Source organism: Nothobranchius furzeri, chromosome 1 (genome assembly GCF_043380555.1).
Source record: "Nothobranchius furzeri strain GRZ-AD chromosome 1, NfurGRZ-RIMD1, whole genome shotgun sequence".
NCBI lineage: Eukaryota > Metazoa > Chordata > Actinopteri > Cyprinodontiformes > Nothobranchiidae > Nothobranchius > Nothobranchius furzeri.
Window position 1 is genome coordinate 103,602,923 of NC_091741.1, and position 21,707 is coordinate 103,624,629.

Sequence of the window (21,707 nt, forward strand, 5' to 3'; positions counted from 1 at the left end):
TTTTTATTGCCTATGTAATGCTTTTAATAAATTATATTTTCACATGTACTGACTTTCTGTAGTTTTCTTTGCCAGAACTACGGAGGTTTCAGGAAATATTCACCCGTATGTGTTGACATAGAATAGAATATACTTTATTCATTCATTCCAGGCCTTTGGCATTTACCATCTAGGTGACAAACCTCATGTAAGATATATACATGTTTTAGAAACCATATTGACTCGAATATATGACGAGGTATTTTTCATTAAAAATAATTTTAAAATGTGGTGTTGTCTTATGAACGGTTTCTAAGCATTCACACATGCTGATAGTTGTCTAGGGTCATTACATACCCTTAACAGCAGAGGGCGCCAGGCTGTACATTCTCAACAAGTGGAAAAAAATGGAGACGAGAGGTTCTGAGCAGAGTGGAGCAAGTGAACAAGCTACTAAGGCAGAGTTATGGTGCTAGTTTTAAGATGATAGTGGTGTAGCGTAGGCGAAGGCCATGTTATGCAAAGGTTAGGACACTGTCCACAGACTGCTTAATCAGTGTGCCACAGGTTAACTGTCTGGTCTCCAAACCAGAAAACATACTGCTGGTGACCTCACCACCAGGAGGTACAGTCATAACAGAATCTGTGCTTCAAGTCACAAGACAGAACTTAACCTAACAAAAAGAATCTTATTCTTGCTTTACACTGGTTTTTCTCACTTTACAGGTTAATTACAATTACATAGAACAATGAATGCTGTATCTAAAGTTATTTGATGTCTTGATTACTTGACAGTAATGTCAACATAATCGACATAAATGTTTATTCTAGGGCCTGGACTTTAACATGTTAATTATGAATAATTAATTAGAAAAAAACGCGTTAAAAAATTAACGCATTTAATCGCAGCTTGCATTTCGAGAAAGGCGGAACCTTTGTCATTGCATGATTTCCTCGTAGACCGAATATCACTGACGCACACAACAATGCACAGCGCTAATAGCTACTAAAACGGAATAAAAACAGAAAGAAGTTGCCTTGCTTTGATTGATGCAGGATTTAGGAAACCTGTCTGCCTCTTTTCTTAACTTGGAAAAAACAAACTTCCAGACAACAACGGAGTCCGTGTCGCAGACATTTTTCAGATATCGTCTCTGCTGCAGCTGCCCGATGGCACCGGAAACATTACAAAAGTTGCGGCAAGCTATATTTTTAACATTTACGTAACATCTGTGCAGCGCTGAAAGTTCCAGACAGAATAAGTCTTTGCCCCAACAGTGGTTTATGAAAGTTGTCAGACAAACGAGAGGCTCCTGGCTGCCACTGGGAGAGCGCTCCGTGTTCTCACTGCTCTGTAAACAATCACAAGCAACGTGTCTTAAAGTTGAAAACAGAAGTTTTAGTTAAAACAGAAACACTCTAAAAATGCGATTAATTTAGATTAATTACAAAGCCTGTAATTAATTAGATTAATTTTTTTATCAAGTCACGGCCCTAGTTTATTCTTAAAATGCATTATTTCTGATCTTAAATACACCAAACTAGTCTACTTAATGATTTAATAGTTGTGTCACATTTTAATATCAGTATATTAACTAATGACTAGTATGTCATATTTACTTTGTAAGGTGGCCAAGGCCATGTAATGCATAGATTATTTTTCCACAGCCTGATTCATCAGTTTGCCAAGGGTTAACTTTCTGCCCAAGACACAGGTTGTGTTGGCCTGACACCAAGAGGAGGCGATGATGAATATCTCCCAACTTTTCTGTTTCTTAATCACTTCAAGGTCCCTGTAGAAGTCTTTAACTGATGAAATGAAGACCATGGAGCCACTTGTTCATTTCCACAAGACTTCCGTCTGTCTGTCTTTATTCCTTCCCCGCCCCACATTCCTTTTTCTCTCACTATCAGTCCAATGGCACCCCCTATAGACACCATCCTAGCTTCACTTCACCTCCCCCTTTTAGCTTGAAAAACTCTTTACTTGTAAGATAATCTTGTACCCAACATAACAGTATCATTCTAACAGAAACCTGACTTATAGTCCAGTGTTTGCAACCAAGCATTTACAACTCTTTTGTATCAGCAATACAATCTAACATAAACACCTTGTTTTAGAAACATCACCCTTTTGTTTTTAAATGTAGGGGTCAACTAGAACGAGAATATTCACAAGTCCAATCTCTCTGGTGGGCGGGAAACCTTTCCCGACCTGGTCACAGTGGTACCCGGAAGTATCTGAGTCAGAGGAAGCAAACTGTGGGCCATTGTCCGTCACCAGGCATTCCGACACGCCGAATCTTGCAAAGATCACCTTCAGCCGCTCCACCGTTTTAGCTGTTGTGAGAGGTGGGAGGTTGGCTACTTCAATGTATCGGGAGAAGTAGTCCACAACCACAATATAATGGCTGTTTTTCCACTGAAAGATATTAGCCGCTACTTTTTGCCACGGGCGTAGTGGTAGAGGCGTAGTCATCAGTGGCTCGGTTCTTGTTTGTGAAAACTGGCAGCGGATTTCACACCTTTCCACCATGTCTTTCATCTGTCGTGTTATCCCCGGCCACCACAAGGGTTCTTGTGTGCGTGCAACACATTTAGTCACCCCCAGATGACCTTCATGCAACCTGTCCAACATTTCTGTCTGCATGCATGCTTGAATCAAAATCCTCTTGCCTTTGAGAAGCAGGCCCTCCGCCAGATGAATATCAGTCCTTTCAGGCTAAAACGGAAGAAGGTGCTCTGGGACGTTCCTCTTGTTGGAGGGCCAGCCCTTTTCCGTAAATGTTTTCAGCTGTTTACAAATGCTGTTGGAGCTCTGAATGTCCATGATGTGGGCCAATTTACATTTTGTGGCAGGTAGTTGTCATAGGATGTGGTCAACATACATCCAACATTCCTGCTGCAAGCTGCTATTGGCTTCTCCGGTCCTTGAGGAGCTCTGGAAAGAGCATCTGCTGTGACAAGCTGTTTGCCAGGGACATGAATAATTTTGTAGTTGAACCTCAGCAGTCTGAGCCTGAATCTTAGGATTCTTGGTGGTAGGTTGTCTAAGGCCCAAGAACCTAACAGGGAGACCAGAGGTTTGTGGTCAGTTCTCACTGTGAACTCCAAACCGGGTATGAGCTGAGTCGTTCACAGGCCCACGTTGCAGCAAGAGCCTCTTTTTCAATCTGGGCATATTGTACCTCTGTGGGTGTCAGGCTTCGTGATATATATATATAATAGGTCTCCACCTGTCGTCCGCCTGCCGCTGTAAAATAACCGCTCTGAGTCCATATGAGGATGCGTCTGCTGACGCCATTGTTTCCTTTGTGGGACTATAATGTGCCAGCACTAGGGGAGAGCTCAGTTCCTCTTTTATCTTTTCAAACGCTGTCCTCTGTTGAGCGTCCCACGTCCATGTGCTGTCACTTTTTAGCAGGTCTCGCAGAGGTTTCGTGAGGGCTGGTAGGCTGGATGAAATCTTGCCGACATAATTCACCATCCCCAGGAAACGGCGGACCTCTTCCACATTTCGTGGTTCGGGCATGTTTTCAATGGCGCTGATTTTATCCGGATCTGCCTTGATTCCTGTTGTACTTATGTTGTGTCCTAGAAACGTCGCTCTCTCCACCTGTTACGATCCAGGCTGTGTAGGGGGCCTGGGGTAACAAGTGAGGACGCATGTTCTCGTGTTAAAAGTAACAAAACAACATTTATTTACATAAATATAAACACAAAACACAGATTAACAAGACACATCAGCAGCAACGCAAAACGAGTAACAAGTAAACTCTCATATTAACCCAATTAATACTAAAACTACGTAAGACCATCACATAATTTCCCTTTTACTGAATGATGTCTTATTTAAAGCAAGCGAAGGGGTAAAGTTTCCTTTACACCTGAAAAGGCTGACGGTTAAACACAGAGAGTTTCCTAAGCACCCACCAAAGTTGTCACATAATACTTTAACTTAACAAAACCAAAAGCTGCTGAGGAGACAGCAGACCAGAGAGAACCTCTCTGGCCTGCTGCTCTCTGAACTGAGGGCTGGCTGGCTTTTATGCTGCTGGCAGAGCTGATCATCAGGATCAGCTGGGAGAGTCTAATTGGGAGGCAATTTAGTGAGATGGGAGACAGGTGCTGCATCTCCTCTCTCTCTCTCACACACACACACACACACACACACACACACACACACACACACACACACACACACACACACACACAGGGAAAAAAAACAAATGGGCCTGGGCCGTAACACCACCAAAAACTCACATTTTTCACTGAGAGTTAGACCAGCCTTCTCACATCTTTTAAGCACCTGCTGTAGCCATTCGTTGTGTTCCGCTGAGCCTTTGCCGAACACTAGAATATCATCATGGGAATCTTTGTGTAGAGACACCTGTGTAACATGATGGAGCTATTTCCACCAAGGTTATTTAACCTCTCTCCACAGATGCCTCTGACACAGTGCTCGAGTGCATGAGACAGCTTCAAGGTCATGCATTTGCATCTAAACTGTTTACTTTCCAGCAAAAGAAGAAACAAGATAAAGACTCTTCTTTTATTAAATCAAAGAACTCTATTTTCAATAAAGCTAATCAAAACAACTGTTAGTCAATAATACAATGTGACCAATCTGTGAAATCACAATGTTATGATTAATATGTTTTAATAAGTAAATGGCTTAATCTAGTTCACTAGACACACTGACACACGTAAGGTAAACAATCGCATGACACATTGCTGTTACTGATCCAATCAGATCCTTCCTAGTCTGAAGCGTGGCATAGTCTCTGTGGTGTTTATAAATCTGCCAGCTTTGATTCGACCAGAATTCAAAACATCCAGATTGATCAAACCAGTTCCAACGCCATCTTAGTTCAGTTCTCAAGATCTCACTGGAGTTCACCGCATGCTAAGCGAAGTAACTGGACCGGCCATCAGTACTTCCCTTTTTAAGCTGAGAACCACCAAGCTGGAAAACTCTGTTGCATTTTACCAACCAAGCAACCGTTCCTTTCAGAATAAAAGCTGAACTCACTGACCAAAGGAGGGTCCCCTTTTGACGCCGTGAACCACCTGTTGCTTTTTACCTGGAGACGATCCAAGGACTAGTTTGTCGTGCTGTGACGCTGTACCACTGGGTCCAGTACTGAAAGGAGGGTCCGTGGACCTGGCATTCTGGATCCGTGACGGAGGTCTCACTGAGGGTATGTGTGGATGCGACAAATATGGCCTCTCATGTGTTTATGCAACTACTCCGGTCAAACTCTGTTCATAGTTGGGCGCAAAACATCATCCCACTCAGACTTGCTTCTACGGAAACGAGAGTTCTGAATAACACTCATTCACACACACCATCCATCTCACACCTCATTCAAACAAATACATCCATCATTAGTAGTTAGTATTGTTTAAATTGTTTAAAATTATTTAGAGAGGTGTGCTTCAGGTGGCCGGTCTGAAGCTTCTCTAGAACTGCTGAATCACCCAGAGTGATCCAGTTTTAAGGATCTCATGTTATGATTTTCGTAGCCAACCAAAGGCTGACAAGTTGAGGAATGGTTACTACCAAGACAACCTCAGAAACACGCCTTCTTTGATACAGAGGCTCTGATATTTCTTTGTGTAACGGGAGATTTTATTTTCATTCACCATTGCAACTTGTACGCCTGTTTTTTTGTTATTTTATCCCATGTGTCAGGAGGGAGACCTGACTGGCGCCCAACGTCCATATTCATCTATTTAGTCAATAAAGCAAAACCTGAAAACCGTTACAAGGGTAAAGGTTATTTATGTGTCATGGGATTTAACTTTACCTTACTTTGTTTTTGTGTGAGTGCAAAATGGTTATGACCTCGCCAAGTAAACATGCTGAAACATATATCATTGAGCACAGATTAACAAAACATTTCATTATTTTATACTTATTAAATGTAGCAATAAACAAACATGTATTTAATGATTTAAAAATCTTTCTTTTTTCTTCTGTGAGCAAGGAGTCTTAGATAAGAGGGTGCACTGTGAGGGACCTTGAGAGAATGTTTGTTATGGTTTCACTATCTCTGTCAGAGCTGCAGGCTCTGAGCTCCAGCTGGTGGGATGGAGGCAGGCTGATTTAGAGGGGACACATGCAGTCTCGTGTCTCCTTTTTGACCAGATGTTGAATGGTCAAACAGCACCTAAAAACTGACCGTTGCTGGACGTTACAATATGTATCTTATTGTAATGTGTATGAGCGTAAACAATGATTAACATGTTAAATCAAACACATAGTGATTTGTGATATAAATGGATCGTTGTAAGAACATGATTCATTTCAAATTCATTGATTTAAGCCCAGGTTATTCAGATGTTTGATTTAAACATCTTGTTCATTCATCACATGTGATTATTTAACTTATGAGTTGGAAAATCATGAAGTCTAGTCTGTCGTAGGGTGAAGAATGTTGACGTCTGGCATTCACACAAAGAGTGTAGGACCTTGGGTGAGAACGTTTGAATGTTTTGTCTTCATGGAATGTCAACACGTGCTGAACAGAACCTTCTGGTTCTGGAAGGCCAAACAGAAAGTGTATTTATTTTTGTAGATGAAAGGTTATTATGTTGATCAATATATAAGTGAAAATTGACCCTTTTGGACGTTACATAATATTGGTATGTTAATATGGCAAGATGGGCGAGGAGCCAGGGATCCACACGCTCTAGCGCATCACTTGTCATGGTTCTGCACTTGTCTACCTGGTTCATCATGTTGTTTTGCTCCTCTGAGTCTGTTTGCAGGTGGGCGTGTCGGAGAGTCTCGGCTGTGGCTGATTTCCCCATCAGCAAGGCCAGGGGATTTAAGGAGTGGTGTGTCCACACCCCAGCGCCGGTTGATACTCTCACTTTGGGTAGCCTCTAGCCTCGTCCTGAATTCAGTATTGCTGAACACCCGTCCTACTCACTCTGTATTAATTTCCTGTCCTGCCTTTAGATCATCCACCGGATCTCAGCTTAAGCATCAGCTTCCCTGGAGTGTGTGTTCGTCATCGTCACTCATCTCCCCTGGCCGCCTGCTCTCCGCTGTCCACCTGCCCTGGATACCCATCAGCCAAACCTCACCTGCCTCATCCCTCTCTACCACTGACCAGAGCTGACCTACCCCCTCCTCACATCCATCCCCAGTTTCCTGCTCCATCAGATTTTTGTTTCCTCTGCTATTACCTGGTTCTCTAGTTCCTGGTTTCACCCGCCGTGTGTTTTTATATTTTAGATTCTGGTCCTTGTCTCGCTTCGTTCGAAGCTGCCCCCTAAGTTAATTTATTTTCCTTTAATAAACATTTTTTTTCCTTTTTTTATTATTATTATTTCTTACCTTCTTGCTGTGTGTGATTCTTCATGTGGGTCAGGAGGCTTCCTACCACCATGACAGTTGTATATTTTCCGAGGTAAATTGAATGCACCATGACGTCCACACAGCATAGGTAAAGAGGGAGAGATGCCACACTGACTGCTACTGCCTATGGTGGCCACATTTGCAGGGTCTACTTTTGGTTAACAGCATGTTTTAGCTAAGGCTTTAGCTCCATGGAGATTTGGAGCTCGAACGGCTAGAGAACGCCATACATAAACCTGTTCAGGCACGCCATTCAGTCATCAGGCAAAATACAAGTGAGTTCTGTTCATGTTCAGAAAACCCCCGAAAGACTTCATGAACAATCGTTCAATGAGCACATTCAGGTACAACAGCGCTGATATGGCACACCTGTGAGGAAGGTTGGTGTTAGGCTCATCAACACAGATTTAGACAGATTTGTGAACGATGTTTGAAAATAATGGGTCTTGTGTATTCATTACATGTTTTAGATCTTTACGTTCAGCTCATGATAAATGGAAGAAAAAAACAAGTGTTTTGTTTATATTTTTGTTCAGTGTATATTCTTTATTACTGACACTGTAAACCCTAGCACACCAGTATATGAAGCTCAGACTGGACACCGGTTTCTGACTGAACCCTGACCATCTCTTAGACATAATGAGGAGGCAAAAACACAAAGATCAGGAGTGCTTGCTCCGGCTCCTCTGGTGAGTTGATGTGGTCATCTTTCCTGAGGGATCTTCACTGTTCAGTGATCCTACACACACACATACACACACCACTGTTTACATTGTCGAGAAGTTGTAAACACAAAATAAATTCATGATTTCAAATAAAAAAGTCATACACTTTTATTTAAAAGGGACATATTGAATCTTTTTCTATTGTGTTCTTATCTGTTGCGTTTAGAGACTCAGAGCGTTTCATTCCAGCTACCTGTTAATCTTCACCTTTAACTGCCTGCTTCACATTTTCTGTTTCACCCTGATTTTTAGATTAGTGGCACCAATATATGATATTCTGTTAGTTTTCTAGTTTTAGTCCTCAATGTTTTTGTAGTTCTCTGTACTTGTTTTTACTGCCTTAGTTTTAGTTACCTTACACTTAGAAATTCCTGGTTAGCCTTCTTACCCACCCCAATTATTGAATTTCTGTTAGTTTTCTAATTTATAGTCATCAATGCTTTATTGATGATATGTTGTTTGCTAGTTTTAGTGTTCAGTGTTTTATATGTAATTTATTGTTCATGTTTGTGTTTGTTTTGTCTGTTCTTACTGCTGTAAAGCACATTGAGATGCCTTTGTGTAGGAGATGTACTATAAAGCTGTCTTGTCTATAGTGTTGGTATTGTTAGATCTTTCTGCAGCTTTTGACACTAATGATCACTGCACCTTAAATAACAGACTGTGACTTTGTGGGGGATCTCTGGAAGACTGGTTTAGATCGTACCTTTCTAACAATAGTTACAGTTTCTGTAGAAACCAAATCATGTCAGATTCTACCCATCTGTTCTGTGGGGTACCCCAAGGCTCTGTTTTGGGCTGAACGTCTGATCATTGGCCCTGAGGGCACGGTTCCCTTGATTAGTCAACAACTTGTTCATTTCACCTGAGGAAACTGTATTTTATTATTTTTTGAACAAACTTGTTCATTTAACCTGAGGAAACTGTATTTTATTATTTTTTGAACAATCAATTTCTCTGGAAGACTACTCAAAAATGTTTGTCCAAAGCATATCTCATAACTGAGAAGGTTGGTGTCAAAACAACTTGAACTTGAAATGGTTCTCCATGTGTTTATCTCCTCCCGTATAGATTACTGTAACACACTCTTCACATGTTTTAACAAAAAAGCCCTTGACCTCCTTCAGTTGGTCCAGAACTCTGCAGCCAGGCTCCTAACTGGAGCAAACAGAAGGGCACACATCACTCCTATTCTGGTGTCTCTGCACTGGTTACCCGTTAACTTTAGAGTTCATTTTAGAATCCTGACTAGAACTTTCAGGGCTCTACGTGGTCAAGCTCCTCCCCATATTACTGAAAGTCTTACAGGTTCTGGTCATAAAATTAGAATATCATGAACAGTTGATTTACTTCAGTAATTCCATTGAAAAAGTGAAACTAGTGTATTAGATTAATTCATTACACACAGACTGATATATTTCTCTAATTTTGATGATTATAACTGACAACTCTTCTTTTTGCATCTTGCAGTCGCTTTTGGTTTCTCCTCCCTGATCTCCCCAAGGCTCTTTGTTCTGTCTGCCTGTCTCCACAGCGTTCCTCTGCATTGCTTCTGAAAATCTAAAAATGATTAAAATATGAATCTGGTCATTTGGTCTTTTAATGTGATTGCCAGCAATGTGATTGGAGGAAGGGGCTCCTACATGTCTGGGTGAAACGCACCCAGTCGGGCATATTTTGGATTCCTGGAAGAAGTGGAATATAGTAAGTCTCTCCATTGAGGACACCGAATATGTACGGATTTTCACAGTTTTGATTTCCGGATTTCTGCTTTTTGGCGTGGGCAGTTATCCAGTATATTGGAAATTTAAGGATTTTTCCGGGGAGACTGGAGTGCTTCCTGAACTCAGGGATGCAGTTTACCATGCTGTGAACACACAGACAATTGCAGAGATGAATCGCAAGCTAGAGACTTTGGCTGCGATTCCAGCTTTGACTCAAAAAGTGGATATCATCATGGAGAGAGTGGTCCCAACATGGCATAGAATAGTTCAAACACCATTATTCAGCTTTTTGGAGCAGTTGAGACCAACAGAACAGTAAGGCAGGGAGGAAATGTATCTCTGACTGTCCCAAAACAATCAATCTTGGAATCTGGTGCCCTTGAGTCTTCAGTCTGAGGCTGAAGAGTAAATTCCCCACAGAGGCAATGTGGTCAGATGCTATGAAACCCTGTCCTCCCCCTAGCCTGGTTGGAACTGTGACCTGGTGAAGGTCATGGAACCGTCTGGGAGTCAATGCATCCTCCACCCTTTAACTCCCTCCCATCTCTGAACGGAAGTGATGAACGTACTGATGCTGCGGCTCTCTCTGAAGTGAGGAGTTTCCCAGCCCCTCCCCCTCACCTCGCGGAGACTCGTGTGTGAAATGTCTGAGGTTTTGTTCTGATTACCAGGGGCGTCGGACTGAAGCGGGGGGTACTGTTCTCTCAGGGCCCGCTGCAGGGAGGGGTCCTGAGACAGCCTTAAGACAGGTTTTCTTTTCCCCAACTTACTTAATGTCTTAATAAACTTCCCTTTGCCTGGGTGAAGAGGTTAATTTTGCCTGAAAATAATAAATGCACATTTTTAGGGGGTTTAGATCCTCAGAGATAATTCAAAGTGGTTTAGTCCACACCTGGCCCGGGGCTGCACCCTGCATGTACAGCTAATGAGACATTGATATCACCGACAGCCAGAGCTGGAGGCAGGAGGAAGTCATGTCTTCCCCAAGAAAGGGAAATCTGGCTTCCAGAAAAAACAGAGAAGGAGAAAAATTTAACTGAACAGAAGCGAGTATCGAGCAGGTTGTATGGAAAGGTGTGCAGCAGCACTACAGAATTTAATTCAAGTTTATTTATATATATATTTATTTATTTATATTGCGCCAAATCACGACAAGTGTTGTTTCAAGGCACTTCACACAATAAACATTCCAATACAGGTCAGGTCATTAAGCCAATCAGTAAAACGTTTCCTATATAAGGAACCCAGCAGGTTGCATCGAGTCACTGACTAGTGTCAGTGACTTTACAGCAATCCTCATACATAAGGACACAGTTTGAGCTGATATTAGCTCACTGAGCTGCACTCATGTTCAGTGATTAATGCCTTTAGTTTCACCATCAAGATCAATTATAAATTCATTAGTATTATTAGAATTATTACCGCGGACCTCACAGTAGGAACAGGTTTGCTCTGTGTGGAAATTCCAGCTACTTCCCAGTCATGGATCAGGACAAATCTAGTTTTGATGGATTACTTGTAATGTCAGGAATGTGAAGCTGCCAGTGTCATCATGTTGTACGAAAAACTGAATGCAACAGACCCAGAAAGCTGCATCGTTAATCCCAGATTATCTACTATAACTCTGCTAAATTAAAATTGCCCAAATGACACAGTGGAGGTAACTGACGTTAAGGCCATAAACTGTGGACCATTGTGAAAGTTGGAAAAAGGTAAAGCCTACAACAAAACATGGTGGAGATGCATTTATTTACTATGCTGCTCACATATGGAATCAGCTTCCCCATGACCTCAGATGTGCCCCAACCCTAATGTACTCATCAGCCTTTACATCACATATGTCAGAGTCAAGGCCTGCGGGCCAGATGCGGCCCGCGGAGCATTTTTATGTGACCCGCGAGATAAATATCAAAAATATATTAAAACTGGCCCGCTGGCCGATTTTACCGCAAAGACTTCAACTCCCATGATGCTTTGCGGCGTCAGCGCGGAGCCGACGAAGCCCCCTCCTTTGTGTTTTTTCAGCGCCTGCTGCCGGTGTCTGCAGCTCCGCTGTCTCAGACAAACTACACTCCTCTCACTCAGCGCCGAGTTCACTCGGCTATTTTCTGACGTTGAAGCCCAGAAATGGAGATTCTAGCCGCTCAGTAATGTGTTCACGACTGAAAGAGAAAGTTTTCAAACAAACTTCCAGACAGAGCTGATATAACTCCAGCGAACAGCGACACGCTCAAACCAGCACGACTCTGTTGTTGTGTTTCCTCCCCGACACACAACAACGTGGTCAAGCTGCTCAGACATGTTCATCAGCACAAACCTGTGTGAGCACCTGTTGTCATCTAACGTTGTCATTATTATGATGAAGATGAACAAAACAACAGGAGTCTCCTCCTCAGCTCAGATCAACCCCATGATGCAGGTATCTGGCTGGAACAGGTGAGCATCACAGTAAACCAGTGGAGCAAACTGAGCTTTAAATATGTTGGTTTTATGCTCTTTTTCTGCTCCAAAACATGAACGTTAACAGGTGAGATGATGCATTTTCATTTAAGATAAAATGATATTTTTATTTTGTTGTTGGCCCGTGAGAAAAGATTTAACCTACAGTAAACAGGAAGTGGAAAGGCTGCAGATAGATGAATAGAATAGAAAATCCCTTTATTGTTCCTCAGTGGGGAAAGCTAGATGTCACAGCAGCGATGACACGTATTACAGGAGAAAAAAGGAGAATAAAAAATAAGAAAAATGAATAAACAAGAAAACATAAATCCTGAATAGATTTATAAAATGCTGATTATACCACAAGTAATGAATACCACTGATGTGTTTTATTTGTAACTGACTTGCTCGTGTGTAATTTGGTTATTCCACATTCAGTGTTAATGCAGAAATAAGTTTGTTTCCAAATTTAAAGGTTCAAAATTGCATTTATGTTGATAAAGAAAATGTGCAAATTTACCGTCACTTTTTCAAAAAATATTACGTTTGGCCCTCGACTCCGTCCCAGAGTTTCATTTCGGCCCCGTGTGAGTTTGAGTTTGACACCCCTGCTTTACATGAATAGCTTCTTATGTTGCATCGTCTCCACTGTAATCTGTGATGGAACTTTGTCTTCTCCTTTAGCTCTAAACTGTAATTCTATCTGTGTGTGTTTTAATCTGTGTTTTTATGTTGTTTCCATTTCATCTCCTGATAATTGTAAAACACAACAAATTGCCTCTGTGTTTGAAATGTGCTCTAGAAATAAAGCTGCCTTGCCTAAATATTACATGAGTTCCTGTTGCAATGTATGGTGAGCCAAAAGTGACAAAATTCAATCAATAACTAAAGCTACAAATATTCATTTTTAAATGTATCATTAAATATTTAATTACACGAACCATGAGTAAAATATTCGTTTAAATTATATATTTACTTCATGATTTATTTCAAGATTTGTTCATCATGATTTTGTTACATCTAACAACCTTGCCCATCACAATCATTGAGGCAAGGCAAGGCAGCTTTATTTATATAGCACCTTACAAGCGCTTCACAGACTTTTTAAATAACACAACATAAAAATACATAAAAACTAAAGCTTAAGAACTAACACTGATAAAACACTAAAAAACACTCAAAAGACTCTCATGCGGAGTTAAAAGTCAAATCCTAAAAATAGGTTTTCAAATGAGATTTAAAACCAGACAGTGAAGAGGCCTACCTAATGCTCAATGGCTATCCAGAGCCTGGGGGCCGCTACAGAGAAAGCCCTGTCACCTCTGAGCTTGCGTCTTGTTTTTGTGACTTCCAGGAGCATCCTATCAGCTGACCTCAGACACCGTGCAGGGGAATAAAAACCTGTAGCTTAGCTGGAGCAAGGCCATGCAGAGATGTCAAAGCCCATAAAGCACCTTGTACTGGATTCTAACACAAACATGCTGCCAGTGCAGTGAGGCCAGGACAGGAGTAACTTGCTCAGTCTTTTTCATCCCACTGAGCAGCCGTGCAGCAGCATTATGCACCAACTGAGCAAGAGGTGGGATTGTGAAACACCGAGGTACAAAGAATTACTGTAATCGAGCCTTGATGTAATAAAAGCATGAACTGCTGTTTCAAAATCAGGCTCAGGTTTACAATGAACATGGCAGCTTTATATTTTATTTATTTATCGACTAATATTTTATGAGGATAAAACCACTAGAGATTAAACATCTCGTTTTCCAGTGGGTCCTCCATGTTAGAGGGTTTTTATTGACTTTGTTAGAGATATTTTAAGCCTAAAAAATATTTGCTGACTCAGAATCAGTGGTAAAACAGTACAAGAGGAATGTCCTCACTGAAAGAGATACTGACTACAGAATATCTGTAGAAGTACTCCTACATGTACTTCGTCAATATGGGGCGTATTGTACAAATGTGTTGCCCACTGGACATAAAAAATCTTTTTTGTTCTTTTTTCTGTAATTCAAGGTTTAGTGTTTTAAGAAATTTGCTAAAAAGAAGATGTTGTTTTAACTTGCCCACTGCCAGCCGTTTCCTGATCAGAAAAGCCCTGCACTGCCAGCGCCTTTCAGCGTTTTCAATGTTTTTTTAAGAATCACAGAACGGGTTGCATGCTAGGATGATGTCAACGCCAAAACTAACAAAACAGTGGACTCCATTCTATTCATTTCAATTCAGTTTATTTCTACAGCGCCAAATCACGACAAGAGTCGTCTCAAGGACCTTCGCACAGTAAACATTCCAATCCAGGTCAGTTCATTAAGCCAATCAGTAAAAAGTTTCCTATATAAGGATTTAAGTCAGTTATAATAATCCACATTAAAGAAATAAAAAGAAATATATCAGTTTGTGTGTAATGAATGAATCTAATATACAAGTTTTACTTTTGGAATGGAAATACTGAAATAAATAAACGTTTTCATGATATTCTCCTTTTATGACCAGTACCTGTATGCTCCAATGTGAGCTCTCAGGTACTCAAACCAGAACCTTCTAGAAGTTCCAAAGACCAGATATAAATGATCTCTCCTTCCAAGCTGTTGTACCCCAACTTTGGGATGAACTTCCTTTAGTCTTATGTAGTATTGAGACAGTCTGGTCACCTTTGAACAGCTGCTGAAGACCCTTTTATTTAAAACTGCTTCTAAGTATTTTGTGTTTTCTGATTTTAATTATATTTCATTGGTTTCTGTTTTGTATTCATGCTCATTTTATGACTTTATGATTTGTTTAGTTGATCTATGAAAGTCAAAAGTCCCATTAGTTGTCACACACACTAGTATGTGCGAAATTTGTTCTCCGCATTTGACCCATCCCCTGGGGGAGAGGTGAGCTGCAGGCACAGCTCGGGAACCATTTGGTGGTTTAGTTTGTGTAGCACCAGGTGATTTTTCTTTCTGTTGTGAGTATAATATTAATAAACCTTACTTACTTTTACTTGCTAAATAGACAGACAGACAGACAGACAGACCGACCTTTGGTCTTTGCTGATTTCTTCAGCAATGAGATCTCAGGATCATCTGGTTGAACATCATCTGATTTCTTATAGTAGTACGGCTGATCTGGTGGTCCAAACCTCTACAGGTAAACATCCCAGGTACATTAATGAAGCTGAACTAGTTGTCAGGAAAACACACATAAATGAGAATAAAGTACCTTGTCAGGCCACATGAAGCTGATGAAGAGAATCATGGGAAGTCCCACAGCAAACACATAAACACCCATGAGCCAGGGCCGCTGGTGAATGGACAACCAGATGCTTTCTAGGAAACCAAGCTTGAGGTAAGACAAAGATGGCTTTAGATGTTTACGGTAAGGATGATCAGAAGTAAGTAAATGATATGTTTATAACAGATAAACTCTTACGTGATCTGCAGCAGACACCGGAGCTACCAGCATCAGGTTCAGCATCAGAACACTGTTCTCCATCTCTAAAAGGTAATTCGAAACTAATTTTACAAATCATAAGCCTGCACAAGCTCAAGCGACAAAATGAAAATGCATGTACTGATTGGTCTGTCTTACCCCAGTACATAGACTGATCCAACAGGGAAAAAGTTAAAAAAACAGTAGAAACAAAAACACAATTCTCTTAAAAGGGAAATTAAACAAGACGAGATGAAAACAAACACGCAGCTAAAAGTTCAAACAGCAGGGAAGAGTACGGAAAGTTAACGATTTTACCTTTTTATCACAGGTTACTGCTTCCTGCTGTCTTCCTGATATCTGGTAGAGGTGTTGGACTTTGGTTCCTGAATCACCTGATCACATGACTAGTTATATAGTTACCATATCATATACATACACACACACACACACACACACACGCACACACACACGCACGCACGCGCGCACACACACACACACACACCTTCTGTTGCAACTGGTGCCTTTTTGCCTTGGGAGCTGGGACCTTAGAGCTCTCTCTGGCGTCATCTCCTGCCCTCAAGGAGGAATGGACTGGACCTTGAGCTCTCCCGAATTGGGCTTTCTACTCCTCCCCCTCCCTTGGACCTGCACAGCTGTGTCTGTCAAAATGGCTTTGCACTGGTTGGGTGTTAAGGGTTGCGAGGTGTGTTTTGTCTGGGTTCCCGTGCATGTGGGGGTGGAGGGTAATGAACGGGCGGATGCTGAGGCTAAAAGCGCACTGGGGAGGCAGGTTGTGGATTTGGAGGTGGAGTTGGAGCATCCGGAGTGTCGATCTGCAGTTGGTCTTGAGGCTATGAGGTTACCAGCTCAGTGACCTAGTGGTAGAGTGTCCGCCCTGAGACTGTGAGATCAGGGTTCGATTCCTGGTCGGGTCATACCAAAGACTTTGAAAAAATGGGACCCAATGCCTCCCTGCTTGACACTCAGCATTAAGGGGTTGGATTGGGGGGGTTAAACCACCAAATGGTTCCCAAGCGCGGCTGTGTCTGCAGCTCACCGCTCCCCCAGGGGATGGATCAAATGCGGAGAACAAATTTCGCACACACATCAGTGTGTGTGACAACTAGTGGGTCTTTAACTTTGACTTTGTGGCAGGCTTCCTGGGATGAGGGGAGCACTGGACAGTCCTATTTTGCTTTGCAGAGATGGGTGGGTGGTCGTGGGCGGGATATTTTCCATAGGAGACGAGACTCTGTGGTCATGACCTGGCTACGTCTAGGACATTGCTGTTGGGGGGTTCTGATTGGTAGGCACTCGACTAGTAGGTGTGAGTGTGTGAAGAGTTTGCAGACCACTTCAGAGGGAAGGTACACACAATCAGATGCAACATTTTATCCTCTCACAGTGACATGGTTTTATCGAAATCTGAGTGTGTACCCTGACCAGAGGAAACACTGGACAGTTTTGTCCTGGTTGAGGCTGAAGCTCTAGATAACGTTTTCTCCTCAGTAAGGCCCACCACATGTCTTTTAGATCCAGTTACTACTTCATTTTTAAGCCATTTTATGAATATTTTAGAGATGAGATTTTAACCATGATGAACTGTTCTCTTCAAACAGGGGTCTTTCCTGCTGCCTTTGAAGGGGTGGTGGTGAGGCCCCTGCTGAAGAAGAGAAACTTAGATTTTAGTGATTTTTAACAACTTCAGACCAATATCTAACTTACCATTCTTAAGTAAAAGTTTAGAAAAGCTTGTTTTAATCCAGCTTAATGATTTTATTATTGCTCATAATGTCCTAGAGAAATTTCAGTCTGGTTTTATAGTAAACCTCAGCACTGAAACGGCCCTTTTAAGAGTTTTAAATGACATAAGAATAAATTATGATGCACAGAAAGTGACGGTTCTGGTTCTACTGGATTTAAGTGCTGCCTTTGACACAGTGGACCACAACATTCTTTAAACCGGTTAAAACACATCGGCCTCTCTGGTGCTGTGCACACAAAATGCTAGTATCTGCCATTCACTGTTTATGCTAAGCTAAAGCAGACATACTGCTGCCAGATAAGGAGAATTTCTGTGCTGGTTACTAAATGCTTTTTCTCACTTATCTAACTGAGGGAAAATGGAAATAGACCAAATTTCACTTAGGGGTGGAATATCCCTTTAAAAGCAGGATAATTTCTCCAAAATACAGTACATTCAGAAAGTATTCAGAGAACATCACTTTTCTCACATTTTGTTATATTACAGCCTTATACCAAAATAGACTAACCCCCAAATTCCACTACCTCCGCTCCGCTCCGCCCCCGCCTTCCGCAGCCGCTCGCTTCCGAACTCAATTTTTACTGGTACCCGCTCTACAACGGCTCCGCTCCGGTGCGGAGACCTGAGGGGGGCAAACAAGCATGCGTGGGATTTTCGAGATCTTGCGATACAGTCCGAGCAATAAACGTGGAAGTTAGATCCAAACACCCGTTGTTTGGGAGAAGCATCGGCATGAACTGTTTAATCTGCCATCATTTGTGTTGAGAGATCAGCAGTGTTTGGATCAACAAAGTGCGACTACTTTGATAGAAACTGTATTTATGGCTTACTTTTGTGCATTTAAACTTCAGCCGCCATTGATAGTTGTTAAAAGTTGTTAAATCTGTGCATATGAAACAAAACACGCCTTTTGTTTATCGATTTATTGTGAAAAACGGAAGTTGTGCTTGCTCCTTTTCCTGTTGGGCGTTTGTGATTTCTGTCCATTTACTGCGGAGGTGCTCCGGCGAAAATAGGATCGATTTTATTTTTGCCGGACGCCGGAAAAGAGGGCGGCGCACCGCACGGCGCCGCACTGCCGGAGCACGGCCGCAGTAGTGGAACAGCTCTGATTGACTACAACGGGACCGATTTTGCTCCGGTGTTCGTGTCGGAGCGGAGCGGAGATAGTGGAATTTGGGGGTAACCCCAAAATTCCACTATCTCCGCTCCGCTGCACTCCGCTCCGGCACGAACGCCGCAGCAAAAACGGTCCCATTGTAGTCAATCAGCTGTTTCACTACTGCGGCCGTGTGGCGCAGTGCGCCACACGCCGTTCCGCCATCCGGCAAAAATAGGATCGATCCTATTTTTGCCGGACGCCGGAGCACCTCCGCAGTCAATGGACAGAAATCACAAACGCCCAACAGGAAAGGGAGCAAGCACAACTTCCATTTTTCACAATAAATCGATAAACAAAAAGCGTTTTTTGTTTCAAATGCACATGTTTAACAACTTTTAACAACTATCAATGGCGGCTGAACATTAAATGCACAAAATTAAGCCATAAATACAGTTTCCACTATCAATGTAGTCACCCTGTGTTGATCCAAACACTGCTGATCTCTCAACACAAATGATGGGCAGATTAAACAGTTCATTTCGATGCTTCTCCCACACAACGGGTGTTTGGATCTAACTTCCACGTTTATTGCTCGGACTGTATCGCAAGATCTCGAAAATCCCGCGCATGCTTGTTTGCCCACCTCAGGTCTCCGCACCGGAGCGGAGCCGTTGTAGATCGGGTACCAGTAAAAATTGAGTTCGGAAGCAAGCGGCAGCGGGGGGCGGGGCGGAGCGGAGCGGAGATAGTGGAATTTTGGGGTAAATTCCACACACAACACCCATAGTGACGATTTGAATATATTTTTATTTATTAAAAATAAAGATCACTGAGAAATAACGTGTACATTAATATTCACAACCTTTGCCATCATGTTTTGCCATGTTTTATGCTGTTCTATCTTTTATTGTTGTGTATTTTATCTCTGTCTGTAAAGTGTCCTTGAGTGTTTAGAAAGGCGCTGTTGAAATAAAATGTATTATTATTATTATTATTATTATTATTATTATTATTATTATTATTACTTTTGGTTTTACTAACGGACATTAGGGAGTGCTAAAACAAGCCTAAACTGCCAAGTGTTCCTTTAACGGGAGTCATCCTGTGGTAAATTCAGTTGATTGGACATGACCTACGTATATAAGATCCTTGACAGTACATATCAGAGCATAAAACAAAACTCAAAAGAAATTGTCTGTAGAAGAACCATCAACAAATTATTGAGCAAAGGCTGTGAATACTTGTGTAAATTTGATTTCTAAGTTATTTTTATTCATAATAAGTTTTCAAAAAACTAACAAATAACCTTTTGTTGCCATTATAGTATGATTTTTATTGAATTTTTTGGGAAAAAAAAAGGCTGGAACAAAGCTAAATGTGGAGAAAGTTTTGTAGTGTGAGCAATTTCATGCTGTACTGCTTAAGAACTCCTTTATTGTTACAAGCACTTGCTGCTTTGAGAGTGACCCACTGTAGTCTGCAAGTTTTTCTCATATTGGACGTATTTTTCTTTTTCAGGCATTTCATTGGGATTAACCCAGAGACAGGCACAAAATCCTACCAAGGAAAGGTGGTGTCCAAAAAGACAGGGAAGGCCATCCAAAAGAAACTGCAGACAGTGAATGCGCACGTTTCTACCCTGATAAAAAATCTTATGGATTTTGAGTGGAACTTCATGCAGGTTAGTCATTGTTGTTTATTTTATGTTTCTAAAAGACTCATATTCTAATAATATTTTTCTTATTTTTTTCCCTTCTGGCTTCCTCATCCACACCCAAAAAGTAAGTGGCACTCCTGTTAACAAAGTCATTGTTGACTATTTATAATCCTGTTCAGGATAATAAAGCATGTTTTTCTGTAGCCATATTAAAATGTTATGGTTGGGTACTTATCATTTACCCAGTGATTCAGCAAAGCATTTGTATTAGGTTATTTTCTTTAGAGTTTTAATTTTTTTGGATCTTAGAATTGTTAAAACTGATAATGTAAAAGACTGCAATCTGCATTTTTTTCTTCTTTTTATTGAATCGTAATTGCAGCCATGGACATTTTATTTGTTATGCGGCCAATTTTTTAACTATTCCCTGTGCCATGGAAATGCGTGTTTCTAATTTAATTTGTAAGAACAAAACTGCGTATGGTTTACTGTTGCATATTGGTTTTTAAATAAACATTCAGACCTATGTTCTTCATGTCATCCTCTTTTTATTTTATGTTTCATAGAGCTTACACGTTTTGAAAACTGCACCAATAACTTTTTTGTGGGTCATTTCATTTTGTGTTACACCCTGTGCCAGAAAACATTTTTACTATTTTAGTGGTTTTATAGTTGCACTGTATTTTCGCAGATGTTTACTCATAAAGTAAATTCAGTAATGAAACTCATTACAGTAACATTCTGACAGCAACAGACGCCAGTATGTAACTATAAATTGATATGTTCACTACAAAAATTACTTTAACGGTAAAATACTTTAAAACTGTTACAGCATTGAAAATGTAAATTAACAGTAGAATGCTGGCAGCTACAGACGCCAGCATTTTACTGTTATTCTACAGCAACTGTACTGTAAATTACTCACACAGTAACTTACTGTTAAAGTGAATACAGAACGGGTGCTGTAAAAAAACAGTAGAATACTGGCAGCTACAGACGCCAGCATTTTACTGTTTTTTTACCGTACCTGTACTGTATTCACTTTAACAGTAAGTTACTGTAAAATAACGGTAAAAATGCTGCCGTCTGTAGCTGCCAGTATTCTACTGTTTTTTTACATACATTTTTTCTTAGCGTGTAACACAACATGCCACCCAGCTCCTGGTGCAATCTACTGTCATCTCCCGCCTCGATTACTGCAATGCCCTTCTAACTGGTCTTCCAGGCTGTACTGTGAGACCTCTTCAAATGGTCCAGAATGCAGCGGCGCGTCTGGTCTTCAATCAGCCAAAAAGAGCACACGTCACCCCTCTGTTCATTGAGCTCCACTGGCTACCGCTAGCAGCACGCATCATATTCAAATTGCTAACACTAGCATACAAAGTCCGAGATGGTACGGCTCCCATCTACCTGAATCCTCTTGCAAAGGCTTACGTCTCGGCCCGGCCGCTCCGGTCATCACAGGGGTGTCGGCTAGCGGTGCCTACACCACGCTCAGGACAATCCAGACTCTTCTCATGCTTCGTTCCACAA

The 21,707-nt window shown here is 41.4% G+C and overlaps 1 protein-coding gene across 4 annotated transcripts; it reads right to left on the reverse strand.

Annotated features, from left to right (window-relative positions):
* Positions 1–7,862: 7,862 nt before the first annotated feature.
* On the reverse strand, positions 7,863–16,274 carry LOC107391402 (calnexin). 4 transcript variants are annotated; one of them, XM_015968744.3, is made up of 7 exons: positions 16,153–16,274; positions 15,966–16,042; positions 15,807–15,819; positions 15,648–15,730; positions 15,438–15,557; positions 15,257–15,359; positions 7,863–8,087 (listed from the first exon to the last, which is right to left on the reverse strand). In XM_015968744.3, exons 3-7 carry the CDS (start codon positions 15,814–15,816, stop codon positions 8,011–8,013), a joined length of 393 nt encoding a protein of 130 aa, XP_015824230.3. In that variant the 5' UTR covers positions 15,817–15,819; positions 15,966–16,042; positions 16,153–16,274; the 3' UTR covers positions 7,863–8,010. The 4 variants fall into 4 exon arrangements, with proteins under 4 accessions (XP_015824230.3, XP_015824303.1, XP_015824381.1 ...); XM_015968817.3 differs by having other exon boundaries at positions 15,648–15,712; positions 16,153–16,272; XM_015968895.3 differs by lacking the exon at positions 15,807–15,819 and having other exon boundaries at positions 15,648–15,712; positions 16,153–16,271.
* Between the last annotated feature and the right edge of the window lie 5,433 nt (positions 16,275–21,707).